The sequence below is a fragment of the Haliotis asinina genome, chromosome 12, assembly GCF_037392515.1.
Source record: "Haliotis asinina isolate JCU_RB_2024 chromosome 12, JCU_Hal_asi_v2, whole genome shotgun sequence".
Taxonomy (NCBI): domain Eukaryota; kingdom Metazoa; phylum Mollusca; class Gastropoda; order Lepetellida; family Haliotidae; genus Haliotis; species Haliotis asinina.
Genome location: NC_090291.1, coordinates 11,896,485 through 11,914,868, shown reverse-complemented (window position 1 = coordinate 11,914,868; position 18,384 = coordinate 11,896,485). Strand labels below are relative to the sequence as shown.

Here is an 18,384-nt window from a genome sequence, read left to right as displayed (position 1 = left end):
ACAAATGCACAATGCAATCTTGTTACGTTTTCAATACCCACACTAGGTGCAATCTGGCTTATAAGTTTGAATGCACCATCAAACTTATGGTTGCACTACAAAATAACATCACCGGTTCTAAGAGTAACATAAATACTTGTTTAGCAAATTTTCATAACAAGTAGTCAGTATCAGATACATGCTGCAGAATCACACCCCATCATGATGAATGATTCTGTTTCCTGTTTGTATTTCCTTGATCAAATATCTAGCATTTGTTTACATATTTGACTGAGTCCAGGACAAGAGTTTTGTTTATCAGCAGTTGACTTATTGCCTGCACCTGATGGTAAACACAATTTTGGCAAAGTAACCTCAACTCCTTCCTCATGAAGGTGCGACCAGAGCTGGATTTAGTGCCTTGTTACTTGCACTGGTACAGCCCAAACTTACAAAGTGCAACCAAGTCATTAGTCTAACCTGCACCAGGTGCAAGTCAAATTATGAGAAATATATCAACAATAAATCTAACATTATAAGCATAAATATGTCAGCTCATGTTTTCATTTAACCTTGCATAGCTATGGCACTGAAATAATGCTATATATAGACATATCTTAGTTATGACAGCTCTTGTTAACAGGGACCTTTGTGTTGCTATGGTTTCACAGAAATATGTTTATACGCACCAAAACCTCTGACGTTTTAACACACTATGTTACAACTGGAATTTGACTGGTGCAAGTAGCTTTTTATCCCAGGATGCACCTGGTGCAGGTATTTTAATGTCTCTTAAATAAAGTACTGATTGTTTCTTCATTCTCATGATACTTTCCTTTCAAGAAATAGCTGGTTCTTGAAAAGTTGGCCTGACATAAATCTTCATATCATTCCTGCAGTTGAAAAGTCAGGGAATCATTATTGGTGCTGTATAGTACAGTGATCTCTGACATGCAGTATGCAAATGTTTCCTCTCCACATAGAGAGAAACGTATTACTTCTAGTCCATACTTCCTAATTAATACAATTTATTATTATGAAAGCAATAAGATGTTGGAGGATCTATTGTTACCTGCAAAGGTTTCAACCTGTTTCTAAAGGCAATCTACACCAGCCGTAGTTCACATGCAATAGTGCAGTAAATAGCAAAATCACATCCTGAAATGCACGTTGGTTGTTTACCATACAAGCAGGGAAGTACATCTAAATACAAACACACAGTAATGCATCTAAATACAAACACAAGGTAGTGCATCTCAATACAAACACAAAAAAATAAATTTTAACACAAAGAAAACATACTACTGTCCATGTGGTTGTGAAGAAGTTCATTTGGCAAATACGACAAGGTAATTTCCTAGAATAAATAAAAAAAACACTTCGTTTGATAAACAATGGGTTCATTCAAGACATTCCCTAGGAGCATCAGTCGAATATCATTTGATTAACAGTGGGTTCATTCATGCATTCTCCAGTGAACAAGCCAATATTGCAGAGGCAACCATGCTGCAGGAAAAAGCAGCTGATGAAAATGAGATGACAGGACACTTTCACACACAAACTTGGGTAAAAATCCCTGTGAACAGACAAACCATCACTCAACACACAAATAACAAACACTTAGGACAGCCATACCATACTCCCAAACCCAAGAACAAGATGAACATCAAAAATGTTTGCCAAATCAAGAGCCATAAAAACTGAAAAGCTGACATGATAGATGTTGAAACAGACATGAGCACCAGATACTCTGAAGGAAGACAGTGGAGACACAGCTAACACACTGTGGATGTCCTTTCTCTTCAGCACGCTTATCACAGACTTGGTTTGGCAGAGTTCAGTGTCCCCGGTCAACTGGCCAGCAGTGTTTTACAGTTCTTCATGGACAATCTGAAACAGAGTAATGCATCCCAAAGTGCAATGGAGGACATCGCTCTCGAGGCATCGGCACAGAAAATACAATGCAGGATCAGTAACTTTATTACAGTGTGAATAACATTGTTATTATTTGAATTAAGAAATACAGTTCATTCTACCACCACGAATAGTGTAATAAAGCACACTTTCACCCTGAACTATTATAGTTAAAGCACGAATTCTAACACCATGTATAGTGTAATAAAGCACACTTTTGCCCTGAACTATTATAGTTAAAGCACGTCCTCGTGCGTTAATTAATTTAAATAATTTCTAAGCCTTATTTCGATTGATCTATGGCAGAAAACAAATGGCGATGTCTGTGACCTAAATTAAGAATCCTCGAACAGGGCTAACTGACGTGCTGTTCTTTTGACGTGTCAGCCCCCTATGTTAAGACAAACGTTACTAGGAAAACAAATGATGAACAGTTTGATGATGGTTTATGTTTGGGTTAAATATCTTCTCTAGATCCTTTTAATTACATCCGTGATTCTCTTAAATCATACAAGGCAATATGACCGCCTCATTTCTACAACCAACGAAAGTTTAGATCAGTACATTCAGAGGAAGCTGACAAGTCAAGCGACGTTCCACGATTGCATTGTGGGAATGTAAACATTGCCAACATTACCGTGTCTTTGTAAGATTTTGAGTTGAACTATCAGACATTTTATCCGTCGGAAAACATAAACGTAATGTTTCCACGGTGATGTTGGCTGTGCGGTGCAACTGCAAACCAAGAAACGGAATGCGACTAAGCAGTTTACTATGGAAGGCTGTACGAGGCGATTGGCAGCTGACATCCATCGTGACGTCGGTTACATTGTGACATAATGCAAAAAAGTTTGATTACGAGGGGGCAGACTGGAATGGCGCAGTGACGTCAACACATTGTGACGTAATGCAAGAAGTGCACATTATCGTCTGATAAAGTATTGTCGCTTTTGATCTTTCACCGAAGCATTCTGACATAGCCTTGTTCCTTATTCAAACATGTTGTTAATGCTAACGAGACAGTATGACTTCCGTTGTGCATCGGCGTCATGAGGCAAACTGCCTATGCCAGCACTTTGTCAAAACCGGCATTTTTATTTTGTCCTGAATGGTGCCGGTATTGACAGTGTCCACTGTATATTCTCATATATACATACACCACGCAACCAATCACGTTTCTTTTATTCAAGACCAAGTCTTTACAGGAATATGGCTGTGTATGATGTGGTAGAAAAGAACACAAATCAAATTCTTACTTTAATACCTGTGGAAAAAAACAAACACCTGAAAAAGCCAGAAGTTTCACTTTGTACATATGTTAACTCTCACTTGGTACTGGGCAGACAGACAGACAGACAGACCAACTGGCAACCAGACAGTCCGACAGACCAACATACCAGACTACACCAGACTGGGTGCTGTTAGGCATAGACAGTTTTGCATATATGTGGGTAAACGTGTTACCTTATATGGCTTGCAGCCACACTGTGTTTCATGGCTTTTCTCTTGTTCTACCAGCTCAAAAGACTTGTCCTTCTTGGGTTTATTTTTCAATAATTTGGAATATTCCTGAAAACAGACAATGCATACAATTAATTACAAAACAAAACAATATCCATTCACTTTTTGTTAACTGTCAGCTTGAGTAGTCATGAGTCAACAGGGGAATGACTTGTCTGAGGCATCACTTCAGTGGATCTAGGGATATGGTAAAGAAACTTACGCTGAACAATTTTGTGTGGTAGCAAAAAATATCAGCGGGAGCCAGTTGATGCCGAACAAACTCCTGAGCATTATGGGCAATCTCCTGTACCTGCAACAGACACAACACATGTGTGAACATGTCCATCCAACCACACAGACATATCTGTACAAGTCCATTCAGCCACACAGAGACATCTCCAGAAGTCCATTCAGCCTTACAGACACATCTGCACAAGTCCATTCAGCAACAAAGATACATGTATACAAGTCCACTCAGTCACACAGACACATCTGTACAAGTCCATCCAGACACACAGACAAGACCAGGTGACCAATCTGAACATGTTCAGTCACACAAACAAGTCTAGGTGACACATTTGAACATTTTCAGTTTGCCAAGCTTACCTCATTGACATGTCAACATCTTCCCTAATCTTCTCTCATTTAAATGTTCATCTACTCCCATCGCAAAAAAATCCATCCTTTGATATTTCATCTCACTAAGTCCATCAATCCACTCCACAGATACTTTTAAATCTTGCATCTTTATTTCTATCTCCACTCATGCTCACATGATAAAAATTGAGTGCACAACTGATATAATCTCTATGGTGGTAACAGAGGATTTTGAACATGCTTTAGGGTATGGATTTGGTGCTGTACTTTAGAATTATATTTGCCTCAATGGAGAAAATGTCTTAAAATGTGTCTGACACTGTACTCTCTGCAACTTTCCCATGCTTCGTGAAACCTACAGCATGTACCTCCTTATCATGTTCCCTTGCCCATTTTAACTTCTCCATGAGGTCACTGAGATCTCTCTTGAATGGCACATAGTGAACATATGGTTCCAGATTCTTGTAGAAGTGTTCGTAGTAGTGGGAGCTTTGTTTCAGCACCGTTGAGTCACCAGCCAGCAAGTATGGCAGGCGGTAGGCAGCCACAGTCCCATCCAAGTTCAGCTGGTACTTGTGCTGCAGGTACACCAAACATTCATCTGACCCTCTCAGTTTCAGGTAAGAATTACATTCAATATCATTGCTGTATATGCAGCCACAGCCTCTCCATCAACAAAAAAAGTTGACAGGATGCAATTTAAAATATAAATCTTAGTCCAACAACATTGCAAGTAGCTATTTAAAATATCCAAATTCATACATTTCGACCTAATATTATAAAGCAATAATGATGGCAATACCCTAAATGAACCTCAGTTTTTTCAAATACATACACGGACAGTGGGGTATCCTAGTGGAAAAGCATTCACTTGTTATGCCAAAGATCCAAGTTCGATTCCCCAAATGGGTACAATGTGTGAAGTAAATTTCTGACATCCCCTGCAGTGATATTGCTGAACTATTGCTAAAAGCAGCATAAACATAAACTCACTCACAGATTTAATCACATGTTATCACATACCTCAAAGAAGCTGAAGAAGGACACAGGTTTGACAATCTTGCCATACTTCTCCTCATCCTTGGGGAAGAAGAACATGTTTGTGAGTGATGCATTGATTATGTCAGGGTGTTGCCTGGCCATCTCAACTAGCTGCAGTCTCTCCTCCCTGCTGTCCCGCCCCCTCCAGAAGGCCATGTTTGACTTGTCCTTCCACCTGGGGCCAGTGTTGCCTTGGACAGAGAATATATCTAGCGTCACTCTGAAATACACATTTGCATAGGGGTGAAACATTATACCATGATATAGGTAGTCTTTTGTTCGCACTTTGGTAGACCCAAATACATAAAAAGATTCGGTATTTTCTGTTTTTGCACCATTATCCAATCAACCTTTTTAAACCTATTCTAACATGGCAAGTAATTGAATCTTTTTGTCAAAATTGATGTAGCTTTGGGTCTTATTGTTAACTTTCTGCATTATGATCATATACCAAACTAAGATCGACCAACCTGAAGGCCTAGTACTGCAAAATATACTGCACCATAGTGGAAGCATACCATTTCACTCCTACATTCAAACATTGCAATAATGGTGTTTCAAGATATAGGTGAGGTGAGGTGAGCAATGAATGAATGAATGAATGAATGAATGAATGAATGAGTGAATGAATGAGTGAATGAATGAGTGAGTGAATGAATGAATGAATGAATGAATGAATGAATCCCCCCCCCCCCCCCAATCCCCATCCCCTCCCACCAATGGTTTGTGAGCTGTACTTCCATACATGTATTTTAGAACAAATACAAAGATTGACTTTACTTGAAACATTCAACAGAACACAACACATATTATAACTCTGATGATCACTGGGCAATATGTACAAAGAATTCCATACATAAATACAGAATACTGGGTAAGGTCAATACAAAGATTGACTTTATTTGAAACATTCAACAGAACACAACACATATTATAACTCTGGTGATCACTGGGCAATATGTACAAAGAATTCCATACATAAATACAGAATACTGGGTAAGGTCAATACAAAGATTGACTTTATTTGAAACATACAACAGAACACAACACATATTATAACTCTGGTGATCACTGGGCAATATGTACAAAGAATTCCATACATAAATACAGAATACTGGGTAAGGTCAATACAAAGATTGACTTTATTTGAAACATACAACAGAACACAACACATATTATAACTCTGGTGATCACTGGGCAATATGTACAAAGAATTCCATACATAAATACAGAATACTGGGTAAGGTCAATACAAAGATTGACTTTATTTGAAACATTCAACAGAACACAACACATATTATAACTCCGGTGATCACTGGGCAATATGTACAAAGAATTCCATACATAAATACAGAATACTGGGTAAGGTCAATACAAAGATTGACTTTATTTGAAACATTCAACAGAACACAACACATATTATAACTCTGGTGATCACTGGGCAATATGTACAAAGAATTCCATACATAAATACAGAATACTGGGTAAGGTCAATACAAAGATTGACTTTATTTGAAACATACAACAGAACACAACACATATTATAACTCTGGTGATCACTGGGCAATATGTACAAAGAATTCCATACATAAATACAGAATACTGGGTAAGGTCAATACAAAGATTGACTTTATTTGAAACATTCAACAGAACACAACACATATTATAACTCTGGTGATCACTGGGCAATATGTACAAAGAATTCCATACATAAATACAGAATACTGGGTAAGGTCAATACAAAGATTGACTTTATTTGAAACATACAACAGAACACAACACATATTATAACTCTGGTGATCACTGGGCAATATGTACAAAGAATTCCATACATAAATACAGAATACTGGGTAAGGTCAATACAAAGATTGACTTTATTTGAAACATACAACAGAACACAACACATATTATAACTCCGGTGATCACTGGGCAATATGTACAAAGAATTCCATACATAAATACAGAATACTGGGTAAGGTCAATACAAAGATTGACTTTATTTGAAACATTCAACAGAACACAACACATATTATAACTCCGGTGATCACTGGGCAATATGTACAAAGAATTCCATACATAAATACAGAATACTGGGTAAGGTCAATACAAAGATTGACTTTATTTGAAACATTCAACAGAACACAACACATATTATAACTCTGGTGATCACTGGGCAATATGTACAAAGAATTCCATACATAAATACAGAATACTGGGTAAGGTCAATACAAAGATTGACTTTATTTGAAACATACAACAGAACACAACACATATTATAACTCTGATGATCACTGGGCAATATGTACAAAGAATTCCATACATAAATACAGAATACTGGGTAAGGTCAATACAAAGATTGACTTTATTTGAAACATACAACAGAACACAACACATATTATAACTCTGGTGATCACTGGGCAATATGTACAAAGAATTCCATACATAAATACAGAATACTGGGTAAGGTCAATACAAAGATTGACTTTATTTGAAACATTCAACAGAACACAACACATATTATAACTCTGGTGATCACTGGGCAATATGTACAAAGAATTCCATACATAAATACAGAATACTGGGTAAGGTCTATGGAAAGATTGATTTTGGAATAAGGTTCATGAACCTAGCTTTCAAGAGTCATTTCCTGCACTAACACCATAAAAAATACTTGTAAGTAATAATAGCAAAACCTTGTTTTCATTTTTTCCCAAGATGTGTTTGCAAAGTTGGTGTTGATTGATAAAACTGACAAAAAGAGAGAGATATAAAAGATTTCACCTTGACATCATTTCCAGGGTAGCTTCAGTGATATCATACGTGGGAATCACGATATCGAGTGTATCATCTGACCCGCACCAGGAGAATATTGGGATAGGATTCTCACTCAATCTCCTGTTCTCCAGAGGCCAATCACCAAAGTTCATAATAAATTCCATGTCTGGAAGCTTAACCTGACAAACAAAGTGAGAATATACACAGTGTTAATTGTCCTTTTATCAGCACTAATCTGTCATTTTAATGTAACAATGTCTTATGCTATTCTTAAGTTGGGTATCCTGTACAATTTACCTACACGTATGTGTTTAGATTATCATAGAACATCTTCAAGACACTTGGCATTATCTTTTTCATTGCCATCATCTGTTCTTTTCAATCTAAGTGCGGTGGGTAGTCTGGTGGCTAGTGTCAATTCCCCATATGGGTACAATGTGTGAAGCCCTTTTCTGGTGTCCGTTATCAGTAATACTATTGGAATATTACTAAAAGCGGAGTAAAATCATACTCACTTACTCATTACAGTCTAACCACTGTGTGAGTCCTTCCTTCAATATTGCATTATTTTCACAAATGTTCACAATGTGACAAAACTAGATGCTCATATCGTGAAAACTTTCCATTTCATCAAGATATATCCATTTTATGTTGAATAATTAAAGAAGAAAAAATTAACTTTACAAACTTATGAAATTGAGATATCCTTGCTTTTCAGGTTTTTCTTGCTTAGAGGATTCACCTGATAGCAGGAAATTAATCATCAAATTAATCCTTAAAATATAACACAACAATATATGTGAATATATGTGACATACCTTGCGTGTCAAAGACAAGAGCAGTGCATCTGAAAACATCTTGAAGCCCACATGTTCCCCATAGGTCTTCCTGTATATCTGAAAAAGTCATCATCCCTCATAAGATACTTTGTGGGGATGTCAAGTCTCTGAACACCCCACCCCCTTGACACCACCTACTCAAAACAAAATCTTAAATAATGTGGACTTAAGTCATTTTCAAAAAGAGAGGGGTTTGAACCCTCTGACCCTCACCCCACATTGGATCTATCAGTGGGTCTTATATTGAAAGACATACCTTGTTATTGATGATCTTATAATGACAGATGCTGTGCCTGCCAGCATCACTGAACCTCTCCACTGCTTCCTTGGCAACCTTCTTGAAGTCAATGTCCTTAAAGATCCCCAGGTCCTGTTTGATTTGTCTGTAGCTACTTGGACAGTCCATGTCCTTGAACCACTGATCAAGGTCAGGCTGTGGACAGTCACACTTCTCATGGTACACCATACCTGCACAAACAATTCATTGAGTGAGTGAGTCAGTTGGCTCATATATTGTTCCCATGTGGGGAGTCGAACTCGGGTCTGAGCAAACGCCATAACCACAAGGCTACCCCACCACCACACGTCATTGGGGAATGATCTGGAGCAAGTGAGTGAGTGAGTTTAGTTTTATGCCACACTCAGCAATATTCCAGCTATGTGACAGAGGTCTGTAAATAATCAAGTATGGACCAGACAATGTAGGTATCAACAGCATGACCTAATCAGCGAGTCTGACCACCTGATCCCGACCATATACTCAAAGTACATTACTCCATGTAACGTATGTATGTATGGAATACACTTTCTTGGTAAAGTACAAATTCTAGTACTTTTCGGAGTTGAGAGCTATCCAGGATTCGAACCCGCACCCTCAGAGTCAGGCACCTAATCGCTAGCTCACAAAGCCAGCCGCCTAACCTGCTCAGCCACCGTGACTTTCACAAAAATGGAAGTCAGACAACTTTGGGCTTTGTGTACCCCTCTGATAAGTGTTAATTGTCTTTGATTTGAAAGCTTTAATTACACAATGTCATTTAGCAAGTAATTCAAATAATTTGAATCTTGTATCCTGCTAGGTATAGTTTCAGTAAAGTCGCTGCAATGTAATTCCCCTTCTTAATATTCACAAGGACTACATTTAAACGTTTTCCCAAAATTTATTGATTGGAATGTGAGGCAAATATTTTCATAGCCATCACTACACGACAGATGACACAAGAAAAACATTTAGAGTTATCTCCCTTCCATCGATTTGCATTCGTAAAACATTGGTAATCTCCATGCAGTGATGCAATTTTATTTGAGGTAACTACCACGAAGTACTGAATGAGTTGCTGTTGGCAGCAGGGTGTATTACAATACACTTTGCTTGTACACAGGGTGCACTGAAAATGATAAAAGAGTGCTCAGCCAATCAGACAGCAAAATTTATGTGTGAGTAAATTGCCATATATGCTTTCGTGTCACAATATATGGTGATATGAAAATTCTCTGCAATACCCACCCCTAATATCCGGTCATGAAAATGTTCATGCATCATAACCTGACCCTCTATTGTGACTTGATAATTGGTTTGAGATTTGTGGACAGTTTGGATAGGGGTACTAACAACCACACAAAAGTCTATTATACCTACAGCTGTGTCAGTTGAATGAATAAAGTCATATAGGTGTAAATGAGTGGCCTGAATGTTTCTATAGCATACTCATGTTTCATGTAACCCTTTAGATATATTTGAATATAATAGAAGTTTAAACACATCAGATATGCACCAGTAATTATGAAATATTGAATGTTGTCATAAGACAGAGATTGCAAACATTCATTTCTCTATTGCTTGTTAACACCAGGCATACTAATGTTACAGTCTAGACCTGAGAATCGAGTAATCAATTACATGAGCCTTGATCTGCGCAATCAGGAACTGTTGACATGAGTCCAGCAAGTAGGTGAGCCTGATCACCTGTTCCTGTTAGTTGCCTTTTGTGGCAAGCATGCGTTACATAAGGTCCTGTTAGTCACTTCACACAACAAACATAAAAACGAATTCCAACCTGGGTCTTCACAAGTGTGTTGCAAGTCGGATCACAATCATCTCACAACTGATGACTGGTTCATTACCAATGAGCAAAAAAGATTGGTTAGCGTCATTTTTAAGATTTTCCTGTTCAGGCTGTTAATGCAGATAAGTGTAAAAGAGAACAACACATGGTTTCTGGTGTTTTTTTGTTTCATTCAGAAACTGCACAAACATCACATCCAATTTAAAATTATGCAACTTGAACATAAACTTCCAAAAGTCTTCAAGAAATATTATGTAATGACTTTTCAGGGAGTGAAGAAAGTTTTCTACAAATTGAACACCCTCAGAATTTCAGGCCTCTGAAAACATCAATGATATGCCAAGCATTTCAAACACTGAAAGAAGAATTCCAAAATCATTTGTGTTCGATGATGAGAAAATGTTATCGATTGCTTGGTCATTTGGACACTGTGACCAATCTTTGATTATTTGAATTTATCAGAACACCACTACTGAACTTTCAAACAGAAATAAAAACAGACCTTTCAGGTTGTATGGTGAATCAGCCACATGTCTTCCTTGGTACAAGATGTCTATCTCCAGGTCCATGACGGATTCATACATGCGATACCTGACGATGTACGACCCATCATGTCGGTCTAGCACCTGTGTCCACACACGCACTCGATCATTCGACTTCTTGTATATGGTCACAGCAAAAGCTTTTTCTCCAACTGAATCGGGAAACCTGAAAAATGAAATCAAAATTTTACAAGGAAGCTGAACCCCTATTACAATAAAAGTTTCCAAAGGTAATGTATCGATGATATTGATTTTTCCTGAAATTTACAAAAAAAATTCCGTTTTCATCATGATTCATAATTTTTCCAAAAGCTCTTGGATAGAAAGAAAAGAATGGAATCTGTATTTTGCAGTGCAAATGGCACACATTTTATATATTAGAATATGAATTGTGGTATTGCTATCGTGTGAGTGAGTGAGTTTGGTTTCACTCCGCCTTTAACAATATTCCAGTAATATCACTGCGTGGGATACAAGCAATGGGTTTTACACTTTCTACCTATGTGTGGAATCGAACATGGGTCTGTGGTGTGACAAATGAACCACTAACCACTAGGATACCCCTCAGCCCCAATATTCATGTTGAGTGTGAGACTGTCTTCAACAGAGTATAACAAGATGGGGGACAAACTGACAGCAAACATACAGTTCACCTTGACACGATGAACTTAACATGCAGCAAAGGATAAAAATATTGGGCATAACAATGAGATGAAACATGTTAATTTCAGTATACGCATTGTGTGTAGACCAACTTCACCATATTAGAAATAGATATCAAAACAGTGACTTCTAACACTTTCTCAAGAGATATGAAACTTTCTTCAATATTATGTGTACTTGAGCATATCACACTTTTTTCATGATCTATTTGAAGTCACAATAACATTTATGTCAGTTGTGAGCAGCCATTGTCTGTATCAGTAAACAAATACATCTATTCAATGGTCACATGACAGATGGCTCACAAGAAGGCTGAATATATTAGCGACAATTTTACAGTTGTAATTTCAGTTCTTTTTTACGACCGCTTAGTGTGGTTATAGAACATATGTACAATAAAAGTATAAAAGGATATGCTTAGCTTGAATGTTGGCTGACAGACTTAAAAGCACTTTTGTCATGAGGAAAAGGCGTGTGACTTGGTCTATGTTTCGAATCCCATCAATGTCTTGTGGCAAACAGCGGGGTACTGAAACGTGTTTTGATCAAATTTGATATGAAGGTACTCAGGCTGAGTTGGAAGCCTTGCCCATGATAAATGAAGTTAACCCTGTCAGCAAGATGACAAGGTTAGGATGTCATGGGACGACTCCACATCCTGCTACATAAATTATGAAATTGATATTCTATTACGTATTGTTGACTGAAGGAATAAGAAAACAAGTTTTAAGTAGTTTTGGATTACACAACATTTTGGGGTGTTAGTGGATGAAGGAGCAAGCATACACCAAAACATTGGGTTATTGACAATAAAGAAGTTGATATCCATATTCACTCCTTGATGCCCTTCATAGATTTAACTGAAGGAATGACTTGGGATTACCTTTTCGCTTACTTGTATTAAAATATGTATAAGAGAAGTTGTGCTATTGTTACATACAGTTTTGTCCAAGATAGATTTGACCTATCTTTTGGATACAGAGCGATTACTAATGTTTTCAAAAATGGACCTACTCAGAACTTCTTGATTCCATCCTTTCTAGTCCCTAAATAGCACAAGGCATCAGTTGACAACCTGTTCTGTCTTAGTGTACGTCTTAGTGTTCCTATTTGATTTAAGATTTTATTTCCAGACAAGAAATTATTACAGATGTACAGACAGACAGATGGTTGGATGGACAGACTGACAAGGGATTACTATATCTGCTCATAACCTCATATATGGGGGTGAAAAAAAGAAAAAGAATGGGTTTCCCTTAGTGGTTTTCTGATCCACAATTGGTTTCTACAATGATGTAAAATCACTTTGCTTCACAGTCTACTATGATATCAGTATTCAGACATCACAAAGAAATGACATCTGTTGGCAACATTCGTCAAAGAGCAGTGTTATGACTGTTTATAAATGAAAAACGTTGGAAGAGTGCCAGATAGAATGTAGCCATTGCATCTTTTGATATCAAATATATTGACACTTACTGACGTAACGGTAACTTGTAAGCTTTTATCAACTAGTCTTCATATACTTAATAACAGAAGACCGTCTGGTGAAATACTACATATGTCCAAGCTTTACCTAAACAAACTCTTACTGCTGCCTAACAAAGAGTGAAAGAGACCTACCCTGACACTCTGTAAGCACCCCATGGTTCAATAGAGCCACACCTTGGAAATCAATTCAGAGACTGATCTCATGGGTTTTTTTTCGGACTCTTTGCAACAACAAGTCATAATTCAAAAGACATCTTCAACTCTCACTTTTGAAGATATCTATACACATGATATATTTCATGTTTGAGAAAATCAAACCTTTTTAGCAGCATTCACACAGCAAACTAAAGGGGCTACACGTCAAACTCAAGCTTGAAAGTGTGAACATACCAACAACTTGTCACAAACAACAAGAGTCGTCAAACTGTTGTTGAGAAATAGTATCGGTCTCTATTCTGACCATCTTTTCCATGAAATTTTCGGTATTGTCAAACTCGAGTTTCACGTGTGAAATGTCAAACTCATGTTGCTCAGAAACAACCAATCACAGTCAACGAAATTGCCACGTGATTGCACCGATACCTGTTCAAATGACACAAAAGTTTGACAATATGTATCTGAAGTATAGAAACGCAAGTTTGACAGCATTTAAAATTTTAACATGTGTCGTCAAACTTCAGTTTATCGTCTGAAGGCCACTATACAAACATGCACACTGACAGTGATGTAATATAATACCAGCTCCTCAGACAAATTAACCACTAAACCAATTAATGTGACGACTGGCAATATATGCAAAATACGCACGTGTGTGTGTGCGTGTGCATGTGCGTGTATCTGTGTAGATTTGTGTGTGTGTTTGTAGGTGGGATGGAATGTCAAGACACATTTATGGGGAGGCAGTAACTAGGTCGCTAGTAACACTGAACCAAGACCACAACTGTTAAGTGTTGCTGGTCCAGAGATTTACTGATTTATAACTGAAACGAAAACCTTCAGACTAAAGTACTCAGTGACTGACAGTGATCCACCTGACTCTTGCTGCCACACCCTGATCTAGGTGTGGTCAATGCCTATTTGAACTAAATATAGTCCAAAGTACATGAATTGCTAAGATATCTATAGCTGTTTGAGTAGCAATGAAACACCAGCTTGTATTTTGTAAAGTCACAGTGAGCCCTGTGCATGTATTGACTATTCACATTCAGGTAAAGCCTGCCCAAAAACACACCTGAGCTGTCTGTGAAAACATGCACATATGGCATACTGTCTATGTCACATACCAAAGTAACCACAACAGAAGAATAGTTTGTTTTGCAAAACTTTATTCCTCCCCTTAAGATATAAGTAACCCCAATACCTATACTAAACTAATTCTACAGGTGCAAATACAACTAACTAATCTAATTACCTAACCTAGCTACATATACAGTTCTGTCTACCACTTATATTGCTAAAGTTCTAATAATACTACTACTACTACTAACTACACTAAAATCCTAATACCCTCACTAATATAGATAATGATTACATATAATCCCAATCAGAAACTAAACAATTGAACTAAATAACAATAAAGGAATTTGCCACTCAGAGAGAACACTTTCTCTTTACAATGTAATCAGAATGTCAGTGCACTTTGGTTCCACTTGGTGACGTCATGGTATTTGTGTGGTATCCCTCACACCCAGGCGATGGTTTCCCTCACGGAGTTTAAGGGGCCTGTGTAATGGTTGATGGCTGTGCCATCCACATCTCACATTACTAGGAGATACATGCTCCTTGTACAACAGGGAAGACTCTTGTCTGTCTCCTTACAGGCGGAGATAATACCCCTCTCCTTACTTTAAGGATAACCGGCCAGTTCCGGGACACTACAATACAATATAAGTAACTACAGTTACTCAGTAAGACATGTGTCAATGTCTTATACTTTATGCATGTACTTTACTCCGATTTACATATTTGAAAGTGGAACAGTTTTTGTGGAACGATAACATTCAAATTTTGAATGGCTTTGTGGCTATATAGTGTTACAATATGCACATATATCTAGAAATACTACATCAGTAAAACAATTTCTTGCTACATCTACTCAATCAATAAATACAAAAGTAATAATGATAATAAAAACTTACGCCAGCCAGCGTGAGATGCAATCCCATACAAAAGTTGAACCCATACAGGTGAACACAGTGGTGATTCTGGCTGACTGTGCAGATTACTACCCTTCCTCACTATTTATATTGACCTCCCATACCCAAGCTACTCAACACCTCTCTATTGTTTACAAATTAACACCCCAGCTCTCTGGCCATACCTGGTCACGCTTCCCTGAACATAACCCTGTTCCCATAGTATTACCGAACATAATCTAACAACAACTCCCAACAATATATAACACACTCTAACAATACCATACTACATCTATTTACAGTACCATAAACTAATTATATAAACGAAATCATCTGTGATCTTGACATCACTCCCCTCTTCAAGTAATTGTACACAAGTACAATTATATATTACACTCAAGATCACATTTAAGTTTGTTTTAATGCATAAATATCATAAAACACAATTGTCTAAATGTACAATAGCACAGTAATACATAAGAAATAACTGCTGACAAATAATCTGGATATGCAGAGAGTACATTATTTACACACTGCCATACACATAGTATGACTAGGGTGAACACCGGCTCAAGAGATCAGCCCCAACATTCTCACTTCCTTTGATTGCACGAATTAGAAATCTGTAGGGTTGCAAAGTCAGGGCCCACCTCATCACTCGTCCATTGGTCATTTTTGCCTTGGTCATCCATATTAAGGGCTGATGGTCAGTCTCCAAAATAAATTCTCTCCCATACAGATATCTTTCTAACTTCTGTATTGCCCACACAATAGCCAAACACTCTTTTTCTATTGTAGAATACGCTCTCTCACGATCTACTAACTTCCGACTCACAAACAATATTGGAAATCGCTCACCTTCCTGTTCTTGTAGCAGTACAGCTCCGATTCCAACGTCAGAAGCGTCTGTTCTTACCAAGAATGGTTTCTTCAAGTCGGGTAGTTTCAAGATAGGAAAACTTGACATATGGGTTCTTAACGTAGTGAAAGCTAATTCCTGGCTTTCTGTCCATATGACCTTGTTTGGCTTTCCTTTCTTTGTGAGATCAGTTAGCGGAACTGCTATGGCTGCATAGTTTGGGATAAATTTCCGGTAGTACCCGGTCAGTCCCAACAACGCTCTCACTTGTTTCTTGGTTTGAGGTCGCTCCACATTTAGGATCTTTTCTACATTCTTACCTTCTGGTCGAATTAGACCACTACCCACCTTGTGCCCTAAAAAGTCCAGATGTTTATATCCCACTTTTACCTTTGAAGGTCGAGCTGTAAGATGGAATTGTCTTAACCTCGTAAATATTGCTCTCAGACTTACCATGTGGTGTGACCAGTTCTCAGTTCCTTCTATGATGTCGTCTATGAAGTTGTCTGTATTTGGTATGTTGTGCAATACTTGTCTCATCAGTCGGGAAAATACTGCAGGTGCATTAACTACTCCAAATGGCATCACCTTCCATTGGTATAATCCATCAGGAGTTATAAATGCTGTCAGTTCTTTGCTACTCTCTTCCATTGGAATCTGCCAATATGCTTTGCTTACATCAATTTTGGTAAGATATTTACAGTTCCGTAACCGTGCAAAGATGGAATCAGCTAATGGAATTGGTTCGGCATCAAATACGGTCACCTGATTCAGTTTGCGAAAATCGGTACAAAATCTGTAAGTCGAGTCAGGCTTCTTCACAAGTACAATGGGGGATGCATATGGTGACTGAGAAGGTTCTATCACCCCCATGTCTAACATTAGCTGTATCTCCTTAGCTACAACATCTCTCATATGATGAGGAAGTGGATAGGGCTTGGATCGTATAGGCTCATTACATGTCAGCTTGATCTTATATTCCATACAATCTACCTTCCCTGGTAAATCACTCAGTACATCTTTGAATTCACTTATGAGCTCCTTCACCTCATTTTGTTGCTCCTCTGTCAAATCTTCAGAAATGTCTACATCCTGATACGTTTCCTTAGAAACTAAAGAAGGTGAAGCTATGTCTAACATACTCACCTCTTCAGCCTTGACATCCACCAGACCAGCACTGACATGCACAAGTTGAGCTATGCTGACGTCACATACAGCTGTGTCCTTGACCTCCTCTCTCTCAATGTACCTTTTCAGTAGATTGGCATGATAGGTTTTAATCTTGTTACCAACCTGTATTCTGTAATTGCCAATGCCAAAGGTATCCAGTATTTCATATGGCCCTTTCCACTGCAGCAACAGTTTGTTTGAATCAGTGGGCAACAGAATTAATACTTTATCACCAACCTTCATTTTTCTTGGCTTGGACTTCACATCAAAGAACTTTTTGTATTTACATGCTTTCTTTTGAAGTTCTTGCTGTGCTACGTGAATAGTCTCCTCAAGACGGTTTTGAAGATCTAGCACATACTCATATGTGGTTCTTACCTCTGGATTTGGTATATCTCTTGTCCAGATTTCCCTCAGAATCTGTACTGGTCCTCTCACAGTGCGTCCATATAAGAGTTCAAATGGGGCAAAACCCAAACTCTCTTGAGGTACCTCTCGGTAAGCAAATAACAAAGCAGGTACATACCTGTCCCAGTCATTTGGTCGTTCTGCACACATCCGTTTCAGCATCGTCTTCAAGGTTCCATTGAACTTCTCCACTAGGCCATTGCACATTGGATGATAAGGGGAAGTAGTAAGCTGATGTATGGACAATAGTCTACTTACCTCCTTCATCACGCCTGACGTGAACTGGGCTCCCATGTCTGTTAATATCTCCTTGGGGATACCAACCCTACTGAATATCTCGAACAGAGCTTCGGCAACATATTCCGTCTCTACTCTGGGTAAAGCTACTGCTTCTGGGTATCG

General features: G+C 38.0%; 1 protein-coding gene across 1 annotated transcript in view; it reads right to left on the bottom strand.

Annotated features, from left to right (window-relative positions):
• Positions 1-1,304: 1,304 nt before the first annotated feature.
• The window catches only part of LOC137257851 (protein O-glucosyltransferase 2-like), a 32,193-nt gene continuing 15,113 nt past the window's right edge, over positions 1,305-18,384 (bottom strand). The window contains exons 2-10 of the mRNA XM_067795334.1: positions 11,217-11,422; positions 8,905-9,116; positions 8,628-8,705; positions 7,816-7,988; positions 5,017-5,254; positions 4,362-4,571; positions 3,617-3,706; positions 3,358-3,462; positions 1,305-1,869 (exon numbers count right to left, since the gene is read on the bottom strand). Coding sequence (XP_067651435.1) covers positions 1,849-1,869; positions 3,358-3,462; positions 3,617-3,706; positions 4,362-4,571; positions 5,017-5,254; positions 7,816-7,988; positions 8,628-8,705; positions 8,905-9,116; positions 11,217-11,422 — 1,333 coding nt within the window. The 3' untranslated portion in view covers positions 1,305-1,848. The remainder of the gene's footprint in view (positions 1,870-3,357; positions 3,463-3,616; positions 3,707-4,361; positions 4,572-5,016; positions 5,255-7,815; positions 7,989-8,627; positions 8,706-8,904; positions 9,117-11,216; positions 11,423-18,384) is intronic.